Genomic DNA, 22808 nt, shown 5'->3' with positions numbered 1-22808 from the left:
GGCCATTTAGTATACTAATAAAAAGTCAGAAAAACTAATTTGATATTAATATATTTTTTAATTAAATTTAAATAAAAATATTTTATTATTTTTTAAATAATAAAACGAGCTATTTGGGTTAACTCCAGCTTGAACTTTTTTTTTTGAACTCCAACTTCAACCCAGCTCATTATAACCATGAGCACCTTTGGACTGTACTCTGAAACAAATTCAGATTGTCTAAGAAGTAACTTGAATCTTGACCATTTAGATTGTCTAAGAAACAACTTGAATGCTAATGACTAAGGAACCCTATACCGATTTTTTATATTCATTTTAGATAATAATAAAAGCTGATATAAATAATATAATAACTACAAACATCTGAAACTTAAATATTAAAATCAAACCAAAAATAAATCCATTAAAACTGAACTTAAAAGTCCAAATTAGACCCAGACGAAATACGATCTCTAAGCTCATCATTTAAGCCAACAAGCCGTTGCTTAAGGTCTTGAATTTGAGCAGCCAACTCCTCCCTGTTTTTCTGCCAAATGTAAGCGATTATTTAGAGTCTCAAATCACACTCAATTAGCTAGCTACCTTGAATAACAGATAACGAGAGCTAAACCAGCATGTGTAGCCAAGACCCACAATTTCCATCAAACTTGGGAACTGAATGTTACCATGGAAATCGTCAAATCAAAGGAATATAAAGTGATTGTCCAAAAGAAACTCAGATTATGCATTCAAAACTCACCAATGGAATTGAATCAACAGCACCCACAAGAGCTGAAGCTAGCCATAAAGCAACCACAGTAGCACTTCCATATAAGGTAATTGAATATGCATCCTCAGGGTCAAGCTGCAATTATTTAGTACACAAATGCGAACTATAACACAATTCTCATTGTACAAATGACCATTGCATGTGACCAACACTGAGTTTCAAATCATTCATTTCCCCACCACCGCAATAACTGAGGTGTACAATTGTTGCTACTCTTTTGTAAAAGACTTTTAACCAAATTTTAATTGATCAATACCTTTGTGATTGTGATCGGATATATATATTTGTACATGGTATGATAAAAGGGTATTAGCAAATCATGTAGCTCAGGCAACCGCTCAGATCGACATATATTTGTCACTATGCTTCATCAAGAATTTATGATCGACCACTTTCACCAAGCCTGATACTCGTCATAGTAACCATTATTATTTTAGTCGAATAAGTGCAGCAAAAACACATCAATGAAACCTATAGGAATAAAATTAAGGGAACAGAAAATAACTGAAATCAACCTTTATATTAAGTTTCTCTGAAAACTGAAACGCCAAAGGCTCTTCTTTAAGTTTTTCCACTGTCAGCTTTTCATCGTACACATTCTTTTCAACCGCTGCAACTTCTTCCAATGCTGCCTCCCCGTCCGAGGTTTCTTTCGATGCTTTTGCTTTAAGCAACGGGTTATTATTAAAACACAAAACCCCTACAAAGAAAAGAAAAGTTTCTACTGTTTAACAATGAAGTAGAAAACATGAACCGACGATTATAAGTGAAGAAGTAAATGAAAATAACAAGTAACTCAAAAAGAAAATAAACAATGAAAATAAGGTAGGGTTTTGGATATCGTACGTGAATGGAGGCGGTAGGCGGTGGTGCGAGACGGCGGGAGTGGGCGGAGACGGGGACGGAAAGAGGGATGTGGAGTGAAGAAGCTGATGGTAGGGAGCGGGGAAATGGGTTGGGTGAGGCTTCTAGAGAGCTTCATGTGTTTGGAGTGAAGAGCGAAATATGGACTCACAAGAAAATGGAAGCTGGAAAACTGTGTATATATGCTGCTGCCTTTCTCTTAGGTTCTCCTTTGCTTGTTTTTCCTTTATTTGGTAGAATCCTTTGTTTTTAGTACACTTTTTAGATAAATTCTTAAATTTAAAACATTTTAAAAAGTAAAACATGATATCTATATTAATATTTAAAGGTTTGATTGAATTGTTTTAGTTTGTTAACTGATACCAATTTACTTGATTTGAATCATCTAAATTATTTGAGTTATTCAAATTCGAAAATTCAACTCGACTTGAACTAGAAATTCAAAAACAAATTCGAGTTGACTCGATTTGAATAATTCGAAATTCAAATTTCGAAACTTTTTCTAGTCGAATTAAATTTTGCTCACCTTACATATATTTTTAATGTTGGTTATATAATTAAAAATTGTCATTACAAAAATCAATGCATAAAAAATATATTTTTATTGTTAAGATTTTGGGTAAACTACATTCAAGGTCACTAAAATATTAGTAAATTTACATTTTATTCGTTTAAGTTCACAAAGTTACAAAATAGTCACTGAATTATTCAAATGTTTTTATTTAAGTCAATCGATTATTAAGTTTTTTTTTTAAAGTTTGACCTGCGAGCTTTGAGCGACAATTTAACGATTGATACGGTGGAACAATACCCATTGACGAGTAGAAAAGCATATCTCATACCCAAACTGATTTGATTATCGGTGCTAGAGATTGGAGAAGAAAACTATTTGTATTTTGGTTTGTAAATTCGCAACGTTCAAAATTTTTTCATGAAAAAGGTTAAATTGTAGAAGAGAATGGGAAGTTTACTAGGGGCAAAGCGAGAAATTTTTTTTAGGGGGGGCTGGAATTGAATTATAAAATTTTAAGAGATTAAAATATAATTTTACCATGTACTAACTTATAATTTCATTATTTTTTAAGGAATAAATAGTTTTTTTTTTCATATTTAAGCGGGCCAAAGTGTAATTTTATGAAAAATTAATTTATAACTTTACTATTTCTAAAAGGACTAAACTACAATTTTTCATTTTTAGGGGGGCAAGGCCCCTACCAATCCTCCTTGCTTCACCTCTAAAGTTTACCCTTTCGATTGGTGCCAATGGAGAGAATGGAGAAGGTTATTCAACAACGATTTTAACATTTCAATAACTTGAATAAAAACTTTTGAATAATTTAATTATAATTATGTAACTATTTGAAATTGGTTAAACTCAATAACCTTAGAGTAGTAATAATCATGTAGGGAATATTTAAATAAACTAATTACAGCCTTAAGAGAGCCCACCTCAATTTATTTTCGTTCCCAAATCAATGCAAACTTGGTTGAAAATTAGCATGGCTGAATCCATTTGCAGTTGAGTGGCTGCTAGTGTCATAGGTTGCGCAGGGGAGCCTGCAACCATGGCGCACTTGTTTAATCCATCATGTTCAAAGGAGGTCATTTGGCCCAACCGGACTGACCCGTTGCTTGGAGAGAGTGAAGGCCCATCTACAAAGCTTGACAAATATGGAACATGATCTTCAAAGATATATAATCCTAGATACGATATGTAATCTTTAGAAGATACGATTCTGTAATCTTAGCGATTTGATTTGTAGATAGCTTTTAATCTCAACCATTGATGTACTTTGATTTGTACCATTGATTTTGGGAAGGCTCAACTATAAATAGAGGCCTCTTCCCCTCATTGTATTTCATTTAGTGAGTAATAGAATTTTGAGAGCATTCACTCAAAACTTTTTCTCTAGTGTTCTCGCTTTTCTATGGCTTTGTTCATTTTTCAAGTTCTTTCACTTTTCGTTCTTCCGCTTGTTCTTTGTGGGTGTCTTAGAGGAATTCTATTGAATCCTCAATTGTTGGGAGTTAGGCTAACTTAGGCGTTTTTGTTGTGAAAAAATTGCCTAAGGACGCACGGACTGCGTGGGAAAAATCTAAGCCCGTGACAGTTGGTACTCAAGCTAGAGTTTGAAGGCACTGTTGAAAGATGTCGAAAGAAATTTTTGAGCATGTTGAGCCAATGGAGACCCGTGTAAGGCCAGGAAAGCTAGTCATTCGAGGGACATACTGATGGCTTTGGAGGATCGAATCATCACTCTCAAGGAGTCCATGGGGATGTTAAGGAGAGGGTCGATGATATCGATGATAGGAGTTCCCAAGCCCAGTATGGATGTTCTCAAGCCTAAGGAGTTCAATGAAGCAAGGTTTGTGAGAGGTGTTGACAACTTTCTGTGGGAAATAGAGTAATACTTCCATGCCAATGGCATCACTGACGTTGCTTTGTTGTGGTGGCGTTGTAGGTCCACAGATGTGAGACGTGGTGAGACTGAAATTGGGATTTTGGAGGAGTTCCAAGGTGAGTTCAAAGCACAGTTTTATCTAGAGTATGTCGAGGATGAAGCTCGGGCAAAATTGCGACGGCTTACGCAACAAGGCACTGTGAGGGAGTATGTACGGGAGTTTAGTGAACTCATGCTTCAGATCTCAGATATGGGTGGGAAAGAGGCTTCTTTTCCTTCATGGATGGGTTGAAACCATGGGTGAAGCAAGAATTGCAACACTGAGGAGTCAAATAGCTTACCAAGGTCATGACCGTAGCAGAATCGCTTGCTGAGTTTGGTGGAAAGAAAGACAAGCCTAAGTCTTCCAAGCCCAAATTCAAACCAAATGGCAATGGTTGGGGAGACAAAGACAAGCCTGCTAAAAATGGCAACTTTAAGAAGCCTTGGGATAAAAAGAAGAATGAGCCTTTAATTTGCTTCCATTGTGATGGTCAACATATGATCAAGGATTGTCCGAAGATGGTTGCACTTTCCGCTATGAAAGCAAAGGAGGAGGCAGATAAGGCGGACAACAATCTTAGTTTGATACTGGGGGTGTAGAAGACATGACGAGTCATGAGCTGATGTTTGTAGACATCATGGTGGCTGGCAGAGAACTGAATGCGCTTGTCGACACAAGTGCGTCTGATTTGTTCATATCCAAAGAGGCTACTCGTAAACTTGGTCTCACGATCCAGAATGAGTCGGTTTGGATCAAGAAGGTGAACTCAGAAAGTGTTCCAATCAAGGAGGTTGCAAAAGGAGTGGATCTCCAACTTGCTGATTGGATTGGTAAGGCATCTATTAAGGTAATACCACTTGATGACAATGATTTTGTGGTTGGATTAAGTTTCCTTAACCGGGTTAATGCATCTATTTTTCTTTCCAGTAATTACATGGTGATTTCAGATTCGAACCATCAATACTTGGTGAGAATGACAAGGAAAGGAAGCTTGGAGGGAAAAACACTGTCGTCAATCCAATTTGCTAAAGGGTTACAGAGAGATGAAGTCTCTTACTTAGCCACCTTGAAGGTCGAGGAGGTTGTTAAGCCCGTTGGTGAGATCCTAAAGGAAGTGGGTCAGTTATTACTATCTTTTCAAAATGTTATGCCTACTAAGTTGCCCAAGAAGTTGCCACCAAAAATAAAGGTAAACCACAAGATCGAGTTAGTGCCTAACATAGAGCCGCCAGAAAGGGCCCGATATCATATGTCTCCTCCAAAATAAGAAGAGCTGTAGAAACAATCGGAGGCGCTTTTAGATGCGGGATTCATTAGGCCATCTAAATCTCCGTACGGTGCACCAGTGTTGTTTCACAAGAAACATGATGGGTCATTGAGGATGTGCATTGATTAACGAGCCTTAAATAAGATTACTGTGAAGAACAAGTACCTTATTCCCCTTATTGTGGATTTATTTGATCAGCTTGGTAGTGCAAGATGGTTTACCAAGCTGGATTTGAGATTGGGGGACTACAAGTTCGAGTAGTTGAGAGGGACGAGCCAAAACCAGCTTGTGTGGCGCGGTATGGTTTGTATGAGTTCTTTGTGATAACCTCCGAACTCATGAATGCCCCAGCTACATTCTACACCCTAATAAATAAGGTATTTCAACCTTTCCTAGATCGTTTTGTGGTTATTTACCTTGATGATATTGTGGTGTACAGTAAGTCGCTAGAGGAGTATGTGGAAGATTTGAGGGAGGTGTTCCAGACTTTAAGGGAAAATGAGTTGTTTGTCAAAGAGAAGAAGTGTTTATTTGCCTAATGAGAGGTGCCATTTCTAGGCCACGTTGTGGGAAGTGGCAAGATTTGGATGAATGAGAGCAAAATTCGGGTCATTATTGAGTGGGAGCCATCAACCAAGGTGATGGAGTTGAGATCTTTCCTTGGGTTGGCGAATTATTATCGACATTTCATCGAAGGCTACTCCAAAATTACTGCACTCTTGACGGACATGTTGAAAAAGGGTAAGGCATGGGATTAGGATCCACAATGTGAGAAGGCCTTTAACTAATTAAAGCAAGTGATAACGAGGGAGCCCGTACTTGCTTTGCTGGATTATTTGAAGCCATGTGAGGTACGTATAGATGTATCAGATTATGCCATTGGGGGAGTATTAATGCAAGATGGGCATCCGATTACTTTTGAGAGTCGAAAGCTTAATGACACGGGGTGGAGGTATATGGTCCAAGAAAAAGAGATAATTACTGTAGTGTATTGCTTGCATACATGGAGACTTTATTTACTAGGTTCCAGGTTCATTATCTTTGCCAATAATGTTGCAAATAGTTATTTTCTAACCCAAAAAGAGTTGTCTCCCAAACAGGCTCGTTGGTAGGTTTTCCTAGATGAGTTGATTTCACGATGGAGTATAAACCAGAAAGTGCTAACATTGTGGTTGATGCACTGAGTCGAAAGATAGAGTTTGCGGCAATTAGCCAACCTGATGGTTCCTTATTGGAGTGCATTTGGGAGGGATTGCCCCATGATCCCATAGCCAAAAACTTGATCGAGCTTGCAAATGAAGGGAAGATGAGGAGATTTTGGCTTGAGGGGGAGTTGCTATACATTCATGGGCACCATTTTTATGTGCCTCATTATGGTAAATTACGCAATAAAGTCATGAAGGAGTGTCATGACTTGAGATGGGGAGCCATTCATGAATACACCGCACCTTGTCCCTTTGGAGAACCGTTACTATTGGCCTCACATGAGTGATGATATGGAGACCTATGTGAAAACTTGTCTAGTATACCAATAAGACAAGGTTGAGTTAAAGACTCTAGCCGGTTTGCTACAGTCCTTGCCCATTCCGGAAAGACCATAGGAGAGTGTATCCATGGATTTTATTGTTGGTTTGCCTAAGTCTGATGGATTTGCAAGTCCTCTTGTTGTGGTGGATAGGTTTTCAAAGTATGCAACATTCATTCCAGCTACCAAGGAGTGCCATGCTAAGGAGGCAGCTCGTTTGCTTCTTAGACACGTGGTGAAATATTGGGGAGTGCCACTAACTATAATCAGTAATCGAGATGGGCAATTCATAGACCGGTTGTAGACAGAGTTAGTCAAGTCGATGGGCTCAAACTTGAACTTTTCCACTAGCATGCATTCACAAACCAATGGGAAAACAGAACGAGTGAATGCATTGTTGGAGACATATCTTTGACACAATGTAAGTGCCTCACAAAGGGACTGGCCAAAGTTGTTGAATGTGGCCTAATTTTCATAAACTTGCAGTGAAGTGGGGCCACGAATCAAAGTCTGTTCGAGATAATGACGGGACAACAACCATTCACACCCAACGCTGTTGTGACATATTATATAGGACCAAATCTAGTAGTTTATCGGTTTGCGAAATATTGGCAAGAGAAGAATGACTTAGCTAGAGCTTGTCTACACAAGGCAAGTAAGCGTAACAAGAAGTAGGTGGATTAGAATCGAAGAGATGTGCAATTTCAGGTGGTGATTCAGTCCTTGCTAAACTACACTTGATTTTGTGACAAAATGGTTTGCACAAGGGGCTTGTGCGAAGATATGAGGGGCCTTTTCGAGTTGTGAAGAGAGTAGGCAAGGTAGCCTACAAGCTTGAGTTGCTAGAAAAGCTTAAATTCCACCTAGTGTTTCATGTGAGCATGATTAAGCCATTCCATGAGGATCAAGAGGATCCAAATCGAGGCAAGTCCGAACGAGCACCAATGGGGGTAAAGGTCTCCTACGATCGTGAAGGTGAAAGCATCGAGGCAGATCGTGTGATCAGACGAAAGTACTATCGGTCATGGCACGAATACTTAGTTTGATGGAGGGGACTTCCCGATAGTGAAGCGAGTTAGGAACCTATCGAGGCATTGTGGCAGTTCTAAGGAAAGATAAAACAATTCCATGAGGAGGACGCGACGAGGGCGTCACTAAAACAAGTGGGGGAGAATGTCATGGGTTGCACATGGGAGCCCACAACCATGACGCACTTCTGTGATCTATCATGTTCAAAGGAGGTCATTTGGCCCAACTGGACTGGTCCGTTGCTTGGAGAGAGTAAAGGCCCATCTACAAAGCTTGGCAAATATGGAATGTGATCTTCAAAGATATGTAATCCTAGATATGATATATAATCTTTAGAAGATACGATTCTGTAATCTAGATATTTGAATTGTAGATAGTTTTTAATCTCAGCCATTCATGTACTTTGATCTGTATCATTGATTTTGGGAAGGCTCAACTATAAATAGAGGCCTATTCCCCTTACTGTATTTCATTCAGTGAGTAATAGAATTTTGAGGGCATTCACTCAAAACTTCCACTTGTTCTTCGTGGGTGCCTTAGAGGAATTCTGTTGAATCCTCAATTGTTGGGAGTTAGGCTGACTTAGGTCTTTTTGGAGGGAAGAAACTGCCTAAGACGAATTGCGTGAGAAAAATCTAAGCCTGTGACACTAACATGTGTAGAACCTGAATAGAATTGGTTCCATCATGGGAAATAGATTTGCGTATCAAATCATTTCCTGTCAAAATACTAATTGTACAAATTTCCAAGATTTTACTTGCTTCTTTGATTTTCTCTCTCGAATTGTTTGGTGTAAACGCAACTAGTGCGACTAGAACCTAGGCCAGACTTAGGATGGTGAACACTCTTAACCATCATATCATCACATGAGGTTCGACATCATTATTAATTTTTACTTTATTAATAACTATCCAGAAAATTAGGGATTTATAAGATTGTTCATTATCTCTATCCTCTTCTTGAGTTGTGAAAGATAACTTAACAGATGTTTTATTTTATATTTTTCTTTAAAAATATTTTATTATATGTATATGTTAATTATTTGATACACCATTAATAGAGTCTAGGTGTAGGTGTTGTAGATTCATTGTTGTCTTCAATTGATTTTATCATAAAACATTTTCTTGTAGGTTTAAAAAGAGTGATTAAACCATTTGTTATGTAATTTTAGTTTCAATATTTAGTTTATATCCGTTTTTATCCGAATTAAGTGCCAAATGGTAATTTCACTTAGGTACGAGGAAAAAAGTAAATCGACCCCAATTAGGTGTTTGAACAATTTATGGGATGTAAGATAAAAATCTTGTTATTTGAAATCGAATTGAATTCTATTTTATTAGATTTGTAATTATTTATGATATAAAAATAAAAATTCTATATTTAAAATAGTGAAAATAACTTAAATGTTCTTGAAAAAGATTGTTTTTAGAAATAATTATGAAAAATCTTTGAAATTTTGTCAAATAATATTCAAAAGCTATAAAACAAAGCTAATTTGTCAAAATAAGTCCAAAGTCCAAAAAAATTTAATATGGAAAAATTGAGAATTGAACTTAACTGAATTATGATGGACAGTTTAAAATATCCGAAAAATCTAATCGTAACAAACCAATATCACCCTTTTTTTACCCTCAATTGCAACTGGGTTGTAATTTGCAATGCAATGTTGTTTTCAACCTTGACTTTGCTCTTTTTTGTCTCATTGAGATTCATCTCAAATGTTAGCAATGAACCAGCAAATTCATCTATCTTACTATCAATATCCTTTGCTTTCTCAATAGTAATTACCTTGATTACGAATTTTTCAGGCAAAGATTGAAGCAATTTTTTTACTAGCTTCGATTTTGAGTATTCTTCACTATTCTTCACTAAGAGAAAAATCCTAATTTTTGATGTCGTACAGCTTTGCATAGAAATAAAACATGGTCTCATTGTCTTTCATCTTTAGAGTTTTTGTAACACCCCTTACCCAGCCTAGAAGTTTAGACCAAGTAGAAAGGCTACATCAATTCATATCAGAATAATCCAACCTTTTTCCACTAGAATCAATAGTCAAAAATCATGTAATTAGTTAAATCAAATATAAATTCAAACCTTCAAGGTGTAATCCAAAATGACACAGAATAGGATAAGTTTATAATAAAAAAATAGTAATATAACTATGGGGAATTGACCGAGCTCCTACCACGCTGACCCGCCTGAGTCTGTGGGTTACCTGTAATCCAAACAAACAGACTAAGTAAGTTTTCATTCAGTGTGTAACTTATATTCTAAATAAAACAGTAATATCACAGCTATGATTCCAGTTGGTCTTTAGTCAATCAATTCTCAAAATCAGATACAGAAATAGAAATAGAAGATATCAGATACAATGGAAGAACAGTTTAGATACAAATGCAGATTCCTACCCCCAATCCATCCCTACATACCATATAGGGTATCAAGTACCCATTCATCCCTACACACCGTATAGTGACTGCATGTCAAGTTCAAAATAATAACTGTTGGAACGTCGGCACCCCTACGGCGCAGCGAAAAAATAAAACAACCGGCGATCCTAACCATGGATCCATGTGTGAGGAACGAATCGGGGTGAAAAAGGGTTTCGAAATTACTGAATGGTGATTCTGAATAGACAGCGACGCCTCGGCAATGAGTAATCTGATCTACAATCAAATCCACCCAGTTGACTATGAACGGAAGGAATCCCCAAACAGTTTTGGAGAAGACTTTGTTTTGATGACTGCTAGACTCACCAAGCAAAGAAAAATGAGATTTTATATCTTATTATTTTTTTTAGGGTTTCTCAAAATTAAATAAATATAATAATTTTTAAAAATCTGAAAATTATAATTACATTAATTATAATAAAATTATACAGTCCCAAACCCCGATGCAAATGTAAAATTAACGGATATCAGATACAAGTATACAATAATACAATAACAAACCATGATCATGTAATGTGATCACACTGATTTATCAGGTCTCGCAACAAATGTATATATATCAGAATAACAGATTACTCAGTAACAGATTGTAAGATAACATTTTCAATGTCTAATACATATCATACAGACCCTATGGTAGGCCTACGTTTGATCCAAATAACGATTATAGCCTTAGGGGGAATTTTTTATTTTTGGCCCACACATCCGTGTGGATTCACATGGCTTGGGTGGCTAGCCTATGTGGTACATACGTCCCAGCACATGGTCGTGTGGCTCAAAACAGTGAGTTACACAGTTTGGCACATGGCCAAGCATACGCCCGTGTAACTCACAACCCCTCGCACGACCTGAACACACGCCCGTGTCCCTGGCTCGTGGGACATTAAATCCAAAAGTGTGAGTTACACGACCTGGCCATACGCTCTTATCCCTAGTTTGTGTGACCCCAAATCAAAAACAGTGAGTTACGCGGCCTGGACATACACCTGTGTCCCTAGCCCGTGTGCCTCCAATTTGAAAACAGTGAGTTACAGGGCCTGACACACAACCTACCACACGGCCACGTGGCGTTGAGAGTCATGTTTTTTCAGAATTCACAATTCATAAAAAATTAGGTTTTCGTTACACACCTGATATGGGTTTAACGCAGAAGCAACAAGGGTGATTCCAAAGCCTAAAAAACGACAATTAAAGGTTCAATCAATGACTTAAATGAAACAATTCGCAAAAGACCCTAAACCTTAAACAATCAACCCAACATGTCAAAAACTTCAACACAAAACCCCCATAGTAAACTAACAGTTACCGATAAATCAACAACAATTACTTGAATTTAGATTGCTTGAGGAACGTTTCCTGCAAGACTTTCGCTTAACAAAACCCCAATCATACATTTAATGAAAATTCAAACAAACAACAGTAATTCCTAAATTCGAATATCAACAATGAAATTTCATGAAAATAAAAGATAATAACGATAGAACTTATGCAACAACCTTTCAAACGACGCAACAAACAACCCAGAATTCCTAATTAAACCCGGTAACAATTTATGGAAGCAAGCAAAAAGAAAAGAAAAGTGAAAGAAGAAAAAGAAAGGAAGAAAGGTTTTTAAAACAACCAAAAACTAATAGGCTTTTACCAAGTAGCATAAAAATATTTATTTAATGCATACACAGAGATTCAAACACAGAACCAGAAAGCATACAAAAGTTTAACCATTGAACTAACAAGCTCATTCTTGACACAAATTAACGCAGAAATAGACTTAAGTCAAACATCCAATGCTGAGGGTCAAGTCAAACAAAATAACAAATTTTCTGAAAGTGAGGTTTGAACCCCTAACCTCTAACATACAAACAAAGCACTTAGCTGCAAATATAGAGACTTAATTATTTCAAAACTTTACAAACAACACTCAAATTTTTGGGGCGTTACAATTTTAAATCTTGTAGTTAACATCTAAAGATTGGACTACTTCACAATATTCGTCCCTTCATGAGTAGTTTCAAGAATAACCAAATCTTCTTTTGCAGTAGTGCACTTAGAAATATGTATGAACTCTTACAATTCAAATCCACAAAATATTTCACTAAATGCCTTAGAGTTTGCATTAGTCGGTTTTTTTCATCTTTGGCCAATTTGCTTTATGTTTAAAGGCCTTCACACCAATTACATCACTTGTTGTTGGTTCCCTACCAATAGGCATAATTTGTGCCATCCAACAATAGAAGTCTTGAGACTAATAATATGACACCTTATATTTGATCGAGTTGGTGGATTCGAATATAAAATGCCACATTCTGTTGCCAAAGTAACCTATTATTCTATCTTACTTTATTGAAATGGAAGTGTAGGGGTAAAATTATTTTATTAAAAATTTCGGCAGCATTTTTGTTTATGTTACGTATAAGCCTCCTGCAAATTTCAGATTTCACAATATATCCATATTTAAATCATCTGCCAAAACAATTCCCAGCACTTCTATATTTCGAAACATGCCACAAACTAAACACATCACACAAAAAACATTTAATTGACTAATAACATTGTAATTACCGCAACCAAAAGTTACATCTTTCATGTCCCACATACATAACTATAGCCAAATTGATCTATTAAAAACCATGTACATGCCAACTTGAAACAAAACAAAATATATGAACTTTGTTGAGTCCAAGATCTGTCAGTTGGATGCTAACGACTCTGAGTACAAGATCTCAAAATACACCAAGCCTATATATGAAAACAAGATCATTCAGTGTGTAATAATTCCAATGGTATTACTATAACTCATCAATATAGCATGAAATTTAGATGATTGGCCACAATTGATTCGTTTCCTCCTTAGACCAATTCAAGCGTATTCATATCAAGGTTTATCCAATACATTCATACACACATGTATCCCAAATAAACGAAATGTGATATTTCATTTAACCAATCTATTTTAACAAACTTATTAACACATTATACTAACGATGTATGCAACCTTATTCGATTTTGTCTCATTTCATCATATTGCATTTCATTACCAATTTGAATCAAACTATTCTTCCTATTCAACATTTACATTTTCTAATATATAACTCAAATTTGAACTAATTTAGGGACCCCACTAATATAGTAATTCGGCCCCCAATGCCTCATCAGTACGTCCCGAACTAAACAAATTGTGCCTAGCGCTCATCGGTTCATCCAAAGAAATAATTGTACCCAACACTCATCAGAACGTCCGATGGTTAATACGCCCAAGTGCTCATCAACCTATAGTCGAAGTAATTCTGTATCGTAACATTTGACGTAAACTATTTACACCCAGCGCTCATCGGCTAAGCCAAAGTAATACTTGTGGAAAGCCACAGTTGGGACATCTGAAGAAAAATGTGCCTAGCGTTTATCGACTTATAGTCGAAGCAATTCCTTTTCACTCAATTCTATAACATACCATTTATTCTCAACTTTTCCCAACAATTACTACAACAACCAATAATTTGATTTCGTTCTAAATTGAGTCTTCATTCTATTGATCTCAACAACATCAATTATTCAATCAAACATCATTTCATACAAAACATGACATGATTTGTCTCATGTTCAAGCCAATTTCGTAGTTTCATTAAATTATACTATTTCTAATTTCATTTTGATTAACCTTCTATCACAATAATCAATCTCAATATTGTATTTCTAATCAAATATTCATGTGTAACTTCCTTTGTTATGCTAGTATACCTAACAATGAAAATAGGTGAGAAAAAAATTAATAAGTTGAGTTATAAAAATATAAACCAGAAATTTTGAGCTATTCGCTAATGGCTTTAGCTTTTTTCCTTTGCTCTTGAGGAATTCGGGTCGTCAACAGCTACGAATTAACATGAACACATAACACCATCAATAATCAACCAAATTCACAATCAATTGTTATCTCAAACAAAATTTACATATCATTCAATTTATTCTTTAAAATCGAAAAACGCATAACTTTCAATTCTAAGAGTCGATTTATAATTCGACTTCATTTCCTTCTATTTTAGACCCTCTATTATCGATTTCTAACAAAATCTCATAACAACTCTTGTTATCCATTTAAGTTTTCAAATGTAAAATATAATAAGCAACTTAACAATCTAGTCCTTTTTCATATTTAAACTCAAAATCTATCAATTAAACATAAAAACCTAAAGAATTTTTTAATGGCAACTTTTCAAAGCATTAACAATTTTGTAAATTGAAACACAAGCCAACTAGATTAAGCTCCCACGGTCACAAAATATAAAAATTACCAGAAAAATACCTAATTGTACTAATCAATTTAGTTGCCAAAGTCTGAAGCCCTAAAACCCAATTTCGTCTATGTTTTTTTTCGTGCGTAGAAGGCTGGAGAAGATAATTTTCTCTCTCCTTCCACTTAATGCATTTAATACATATTTTTTTCTTTTTTTCTTTTTTATAATAAATAATAATAGTAATATCACAACCCACCCTCATGTTTGTTAGATATATTTGGCATGTTTTAATGTCATCTTAGGCTTTTGGGTTATTAGCAGTTTTAATCTTTTTAACTATTATTAAATTAAAATCCATAGCAATCTGAATTTGTAATTTAGTCCTTAGATTAGATTAAATACTCAAATTAACTAAATTATTTTTAATTAATTCAATTCATTTGTAACATAACTCTGTAAATATTTTTATTAATTATTTACAGACTTAGTTCACTAAAACAAACCCCAAAATCGTAATTTCCCACACCACTGTACCAGGTTGTTACAAATGATTCTTCCATATCAATAGAAAATAACAAGATCTCTAAAAAGGTGGGTCAAGTGTTTAATTCTGATACCAATTATGAATTCATTGAATTTTTTTCTCAAGTTTTCATTCAATTGAAATTAGACGAAGTTACTAACAGCTATAAAATAGAGATAGACATAGAGGTTTGGTTATGCAGTTTAAAACTTCCTATATTTGTGAGGCTTTGAGAAAAGAGTAACCTACTATAAATAAAAAAGTAGAATATGTGATTTAATTTTATTTCACTCACCAAGTTACAACATCACTACTATACTCAATTCGGATTTCCTCGCTAAGACTTTCTCTCTGAAAGCCTAGTAGTAATTGATCAATAAAACAATTTACTTGGAATAAATTTACACTAGAATACGATCCTAACTTGAATAGAATAAGTGTTCTCTCATTCGCATCCCATAAGCTATAATAAGTCTCCTATTAAATAAGAGAACGCTTTCAGTGAAATCGGAACAGTGGTTTCAGGACCATAAATCCGAGCCCGAAAGGAAAATGATTTTAATATTGTTGCATGGTCTGCATTATGATAGGAAAGACATATGAAAATTTTGTTTTGAAAATTTTACCAATTATATGTTTAATTCTATAGAAAGGACTAAATTGCATAAAATGAAAAAGTTGAATTCTAGTAGTTAGAGGGATTAAATAGATATCGAATTCAAAATTTGAGGTCCTTATAAGGCAAATAGACCATTAATAGTAGTTAGTAGATATTTATGATGATTCATCCATGGAAAATTAGAAAAAAAAGGACTAAATTGGAAATTAAATTAATTAAAGATGGAAATAAGCTAATATCATCTTATTTCATCATCTTCCCAAATTAAAATACATGGAAACCGTAGCTAAGAGAAAGTGAGTTCAAGCAAGTTGTTTTGGCTCAATTAGATCCGGAAAGATCAAATAAGGAGTTAGATCGAAGAAAACAAAAAGTATTGGATTAGTAGCCTATGAACACGAACAATTATCGAGGTAAGTTCCTGTAACTAAATTATGTATATTAATATGTTTGAATTGAATGTTGTATATGTGTGAATTGTATAAATGTCTTATGTATGAATATCAGTCACATATCCGATAATACCCGATAAACGTTAAGTCTCGTTTGAATAAATGAACTTCGATGGATATAGGATTTCCTGTATTGGTTGTGGTCCTGCATATGTTACGGACACACCATAGATCTTACGAGCATCTTGTTATAAGCCCTCTCGAGCTTTCCGTTACATGGTTTCTGCGAGCATCCTGATCGGTATTTATCCTGCATGTGTTGCGAATATACCGCAGCTCTTTGTGAGCATCCTGTTATATAATCGGTGTGGATCCTGCATATAATACGAACATACCGTAGCTCTTTATGAGCGTCCTGATATAGGCTCTTTGTGAGCTTCCTGATATGGCTCGCTTGAACTTCCTGTTATATGGCTATTTGGAGCTCCCTGATAATAACTCTTCAGAGTTACCTGTTAAGCTCAATGAGCTTCCTGTTTTAAACTCTTATAAGTTTCCTGTTATAGCCCGGATAAGCTTTCTGTTACATGGCTTACATGAGCATCCTCTTACATGGCTCAAGAAAGTGCTTCCTAATTATGTGCCCTAATTGGTACCCTTAAATATGAGTTGACGGATTACAGTTTTGTCCACTTCGAGTGTACTACATGTGTATCCATCGATATTTCAAATAAATTCAACGGGTAAAGTTCTAACATGGTTAAACTGAACTTGATATGATTTGTTATGGAAATGCATATGTTATATGGAAACATGATATGAAAATCATATGTTTATGAAAGTTATTATATAATGAGCTCATCCTTGATTATTGACGTTTATATGTAATATCTCACTAACAAGTTTCTTGAGATTACTAAGTTTTGTATGTTTGTCTTAAATATAAATGATTACTAAGTTGATTTTTCGTTATACGAACTTACTAAGCATAATATGCTTACTCTGTTTCATTTCCTCTGTTTTATAGTACTTGGATGCTCGTAAAGGTTGGAAGCGGGTTGGAGCAAGATCACACTATCCTTCAGCTCATTTTGGTATAATTAGTAAAATTTTCCCTTGGTATAATGGCATGTATAGGTTAAATTACCAAAGGATGGCATATTAATATTTGGTTGTAATTAGCCATCGAAATGGCTAGTGATGGTATGTTTTGATGTATATGTTTATGAGACCATATTATGTTGATATGTGTTGTGTGCTTGAATTGATATACATATAGTAATGTCATCCAACTGAGTTGAATCCAAGGAAGCTGAGAGCAACTCTCAAGCTTCAGTTCAAAAAGCTGCTTCCAATAGTAGAAGGTTCGTATCTGAGGGCCAAGGTGAGGAGGCTAAAGAAGCTTTCTTTCAAATGATGAATGAATGGTTCACTAAATACTTGAGAAGAAATCCTGTTGTACAACAACCTCCCCTTCTTATCCCTCAACCGGTTCCTAATATGCCAAGAGGTACAGAACCTATTAGAACTGGTAAGCCTCTGATAGATAAAATTCGTTAATATAGGGTAGAAGAATTTAGGGCTACTACTGAAGATGATCCGAAAAGGGTTGAATTTTTGTTAGAAAATACTATCAGAGTTTTGGATGAATTGTCTTGCACAACTGATGAATGTTTGAAATGTGTTGTATCTTTGTTAAAAGATCTGGCTTATCAGTGGTGGAATACTCTGGTTTCTGTTGTACCGAGAGAGAACATCACATGAGAATTTTTCCAGAATGAATTTAGAAAGAAATATATTAGCTAGAGATTCCTTGATCAGGAAAGGAAAGAATTTTTAGAACTCAAACAATGGAATATGACTGTATCTGAATACGAGCGAGAATTTGTCAAATTAAGCAAATATACCAAAGAGTTTATCCCGACTGAATTTGATATGTGTAAACATTTTGAAGAAGGATTAAATGAAGACATCTAGTTGTTAGTTGAGATTCTGGAATTAAAAGAATTTGTTGTACTAGTTGATCGAGCATATAAAGCTAAAAAACTAAGTAAAGAAAAGAGACAAGTAGAGATCGAAGCTCAAACTTTGAGTAAAAGATTTGTGGGAAAGTCACAATCATCGGTTTCAAAGAAATCAAAGAAATATCATGATCGTTCTACCATATATGTGGGGTACTCTAGGAGAAACCAAGGTTCTCAATGTTCAAATCCGAGATCTCCGGTTCCATAAGTGGCAAGTGCTAGAAGTGTTGGAAATCCCAAACCCAGATGTAAACATTGTAATAAATGGCATTTCGGTGAGTGTCGCATGAGAAGCAGAGCCTGTTTTAGATGTGGTTCTCTTGACCACTATCTCAAAGATTGCTCGTAAAGGATTGAAAAATATACTGTTCAGACTTCAAGGCCAAGCAACCTTGCCTCGAGAGGTAGACCACCTTGTAACCCCGGTAATATGAGTGATAATCAAGGTAAAAGAAAAAGATTCAACTGTTAAATCTGAAACACGAGCACCGGCAAGGACATATGCTATTCGTGCAAGAGAGGATGCCTTTGTACCAAATGTCATTATTGGTACTTTTTCTCTTCTTGATACTGGTATTACCGCTTTAATTGACCCTGGTTCAACACATTCATACATATGCATGAATTTAGTGTCTGTTAAAAATTTATCTATTGAATCCACTGAATTTAGTGTCTGTTAAAAATTGTCCGTTAATGGTACAGGGTTAGTGTTTCTCGGCTGATTTGATGTTACTACCATTTGATGAATTTGATGTGATTTTAGGCATGGACTGGCTAACTCAGCATGATGCAGTGGTAAATTGTAAACAGAAATATATTGTATTAAAATGTCAGAATGGTGAATTGCTCTGTATTGAATCTGATAAACTGGATATGTTTTCTAATATGATATCAGCTGTGTCAGCATAGAAATATATCAAGAAAGTGTATGATGTCTATCTTTCATATGTATTAGACACTATAGTATTCAAATCGAAGATTAAGTAAGTGCTAGTTGTTTGTGAATTTCCTGACGTGTTTCTGGAGGAATTACCCAAATTACCATCAGCTAGAGAGATGAAATTTTCTATAGATCTTGTTCCGAGGACAACACCGATATCTATAGCACCTTAAAGAATGACCCTACAGAGTTAAAAGAATTGAAAGCACAGTTGCAAGAATTAACTGATAGAGGTTTTACTCGACTTAGTTCTTCACCTTGGGGTGCACCGATTTTATTTGTTAAAAAGAAGGTTGGATCTTTGAGGCTATGTATTGATTACCGGCAGCTTAACAAAGTCACTATTAAGAATAAGTATCCATTGCCTTGTATTGATGACTTGTTTGATCAGTTGAAAGGTGTCACTGTATTTTTAAAGATTGATCTTCATTTCGATTACTATCAGCTACTGATGAAATATTCAGATGTGCCAAAGACAACCTTCAGAATCAGGTATGGGCACTATGAGTTTCTTGTGATGTCATTCGGCTTGACTAATACACCTACGGTATTCATGGATATAATGAATAGAATTTTCAAACCATATCTGGATATATTTGTTGTGGTGTTTATTGATGATATCCTGGTATACTCCCGAGATGAAAATGAACAAGCTGATCATTTGAGAGTTGTGTTGCAAACTCTACGGGAGAAATAGTTGTATGCTAAATTCAGTAAATGTGAATTCTGGTTTCGAGAAGTTTATTTCTTGGGCATATAGTATCTGCTGAAGGCATTAGAGTGGGCCCGAATAAAATTTCAGCAGTTGTTAATTGGAAATCACCGAAAAATGCATTTGAAGTCAGAAGTTTTCTGGGATTTGCTGGTTACTATTGGAGATTTGTAAAAGAATTTTTGGTGATAGCTTCTCCAATGACACGGCTGTTATAGAAAGATGTGAAGTTTGAATGGTCTGATAAATGTCAGCAGAGCTTTGACAGATTGAAAGCTTTGTTGACTGAAGCCTAAATCAGGTAAGGAATTTGTAATTTACAGTGACGCATCATTGAATGGTTTAGGCTGTGTTTTGATGCAAGAAGGTAAAGTGATAGCCTATACTTCGAGACAGCTTAAACCACATGAAAAGAATTACTCGATACATGATTTAAAGTTGGCAGCCATTGTGTTTCCATTGAAAATTTGGCGACACTATCTATTTGGCGAAAAATGTCACATATTCACCGATCATAGAAGTTTGAAGTATCTGATGTCGCAAAAAGACTTGAACTTGAGATAGTGCAGGTGGCTTGAATTATTGAAAGATTATGATCTGGTTATCGACTATCATCCGAGAAAAGCCAATGTGGTTGCAGATGCTTTGAGTAGAAAATATTTGTTTGCTCTATGAGGAATGAATACCCAATTGTTATTGTCTGGTGATGGTTCAGTCCTAGCTAATTTAAAAGTCAAACCGATGTTTCTGCAACTGATTTGCGAAGCTCAAAAAAAATGATGATGAGTTACAAGCTAAACGGGTACAATATGAGTCAATTTCTGATTCAGAATTTCAAATTGGGTTTGCTGATTGTCTATTATTCAGAGGTAGAGTATGTGTACCAAAGAATTCAGAACTTGTACTAGAGGTTTTAAACGAAGCTCATAATGGTACTATGTCTGTTCATCCGGAGAGTAACAAAATGTACAAGAATTTGAAAAAGGTGTATTGGTGGCAAGGAATGAAACGAGATATTTCTAAATTTGTATCAAAATGTTTGATATGCCAGTAAGTTAATGCTGAACATTAGGTGCCTTCGGGATTATTGTAGCCAGTTACGATATCGGGGTGGAAATGGGAAAGAGTTACTATGGATTTTATATCGGAAATACCCCTATCTCTGAAAAAGAAAGATGCTATTTGGGTAATAGTTAATCATTTAACAAAGTCTGCACACTTTATTCCGTTACATATGGATTTCTCTCTGGACAGATTAGCAAAGTTGTATGTTTCTGAGATAGTTAGATTACATGGGGTACTAGTCTCTATTATTTCTTATAGTGATCCCCGGTTTACATCCAGATTTTGGAGTAAATTGCAAGAAGCTTTGGGTACACAATTACATTTCAGTACTGTATTCTATCATCATACTGATGGTCAGTTTGAGCGTGTTATTCAAATTCTAGAAGATATGCTTCGGTGTTGTGTACTAGAATTTGAAGGTAACTGGGAAAAATATCTACCTTTAGTTGAATTTGCATACAATAATAGTTATCAGTCCAACATTAAAATGGCACCGTACGAGGCTCTGTATGGTCGTAAATGTAGAACTCCATTATATTGGACAGAGCTCAGTGAGAAAAAGATACACTGAGTTGACTTAGTTCGTGAGACTGAAGAAAAGGTGAAAGTGATTCGGGATAGCTTAAAAGCAGCCTCTAATTGTCAAAAGTCTTATGCTGATCTTAAACGAAAAGAGATAGAATTTCAGGTTGGTGATAAGGTATTCTCGAAAGTATCACCTTGGAAAAAAGTTCTCTAATTTGGCCGCAAAGGAAAACTGAGCCCACGGTTCATCGGACCATATGAGATCACTGAAAAAATCGAACCTGTTGCATACCGATTAGCATTATCTCCATAACTTAATAGAATTCATACTATTTTCCACGTGTCTATATTGCGACGGTATCGATCAGATCCTTCACATGTTATTTTTTTTTACAGAAGTTGAGATTCAGCCTGACATGACTTATAGTTAAGAACTGATCAAAACTCTAACACGAGAAACGAAAGAGTTAAGAAATAAAAAGGTAGTTTTCGTGAAAGTTCCTTGGCAACGACATGGAATAGAATAAGCTACCTGGGAACTGGAGGAAACAATGAGAAAGCAATATCCGAACCTCTTTACTGGTAAGATTTTCGAGGATGAAAATTCTTTAAGAGAGGAGAATTGTAACAGCCCGTTTTAAGTGAAATCGAAACAGTAGTTTTGGGACCACAAATTGGAGCCCGAAAGGAAAATTATTTTACTACTTTTGCATGGTCTGCATTATGATAGGAAAGACATATGAAAATTTTGTTATGAAAATTTTACCGATTATATGTTTAATTCTATAGAAAGGACCAAATTGCATAAAATGCAAAAGTTGAATTCTAGTAGCTAGAGGGATTAAATAGCTATGGAATTTATGATGATTAAAGATGGCAAATTAGAATACATAGAAAATTAGAAAAATAAAAGGACTAAATTGGAAATTGAATTAATTAAAGATGGAAATAAGCTAATATCATCTTATTTCATCATCTTCCCCAAATTAAAATACATGGAAACCATAGCTAATAGAAAGTGAGTTCAAGCAAGTTGTTTTGGCTCAATTAGATCCAGAAAGATCAAATAAGGAGTTAGATCAAAGAAAACAAAAAGTATTGGATTAGTAGCCTATGAACACGAACAATTGTCGAGGTAAGTTCGTGTAACTAAATTATGTATACTAATATGTTTGAATTGAATGTTGTATATGTGTGAAATGTATAAATGTCTTATGTATGAAAATCAGTCACATATCCGATAATACTCGATAAACATTAAGTCCTATTTGAATAAATGAAATTCGGTGGGTACAGGATTTCCTGTATTGGTTGTGGTCCTGCATATGTTGCGGGCACACCATAGCTCTTACGAACATCTTGTTATAAGCCCTCTTGAGCTTTCCATTACATGGTTCCTGCGAGCATCCTGATCAGTATTTATTCTGCAT

At 35.4% G+C, this 22808-nt stretch overlaps 1 protein-coding gene across 1 annotated transcript; it reads right to left on the bottom strand.

Annotated features, from left to right (window-relative positions):
• Nucleotides 1-405: 405 nt before the first annotated feature.
• On the bottom strand, nucleotides 406-1826 carry LOC105789788 (protein CURVATURE THYLAKOID 1D, chloroplastic-like). The gene is made up of 4 exons (XM_052623296.1): nucleotides 1616-1826; nucleotides 1285-1469; nucleotides 740-844; nucleotides 406-526 (listed from the first exon to the last, which is right to left on the bottom strand). The coding sequence occupies exons 1-4, from the start codon at nucleotides 1749-1751 to the stop codon at nucleotides 416-418; spliced, it is 537 nt and encodes a 178-aa protein (XP_052479256.1). The 5' UTR covers nucleotides 1752-1826; the 3' UTR covers nucleotides 406-415.
• Nucleotides 1827-22808: the final 20982 nt, after the last annotated feature.

The sequence above is a fragment of the Gossypium raimondii genome, chromosome 2, assembly GCF_025698545.1.
Source record: "Gossypium raimondii isolate GPD5lz chromosome 2, ASM2569854v1, whole genome shotgun sequence".
Classification (NCBI taxonomy): Eukaryota; Viridiplantae; Streptophyta; class Magnoliopsida; order Malvales; family Malvaceae; genus Gossypium; species Gossypium raimondii.
Note: the sequence above shows the minus strand (reverse complement) of the source record. Positions and strands in the feature narration are given on the sequence as shown.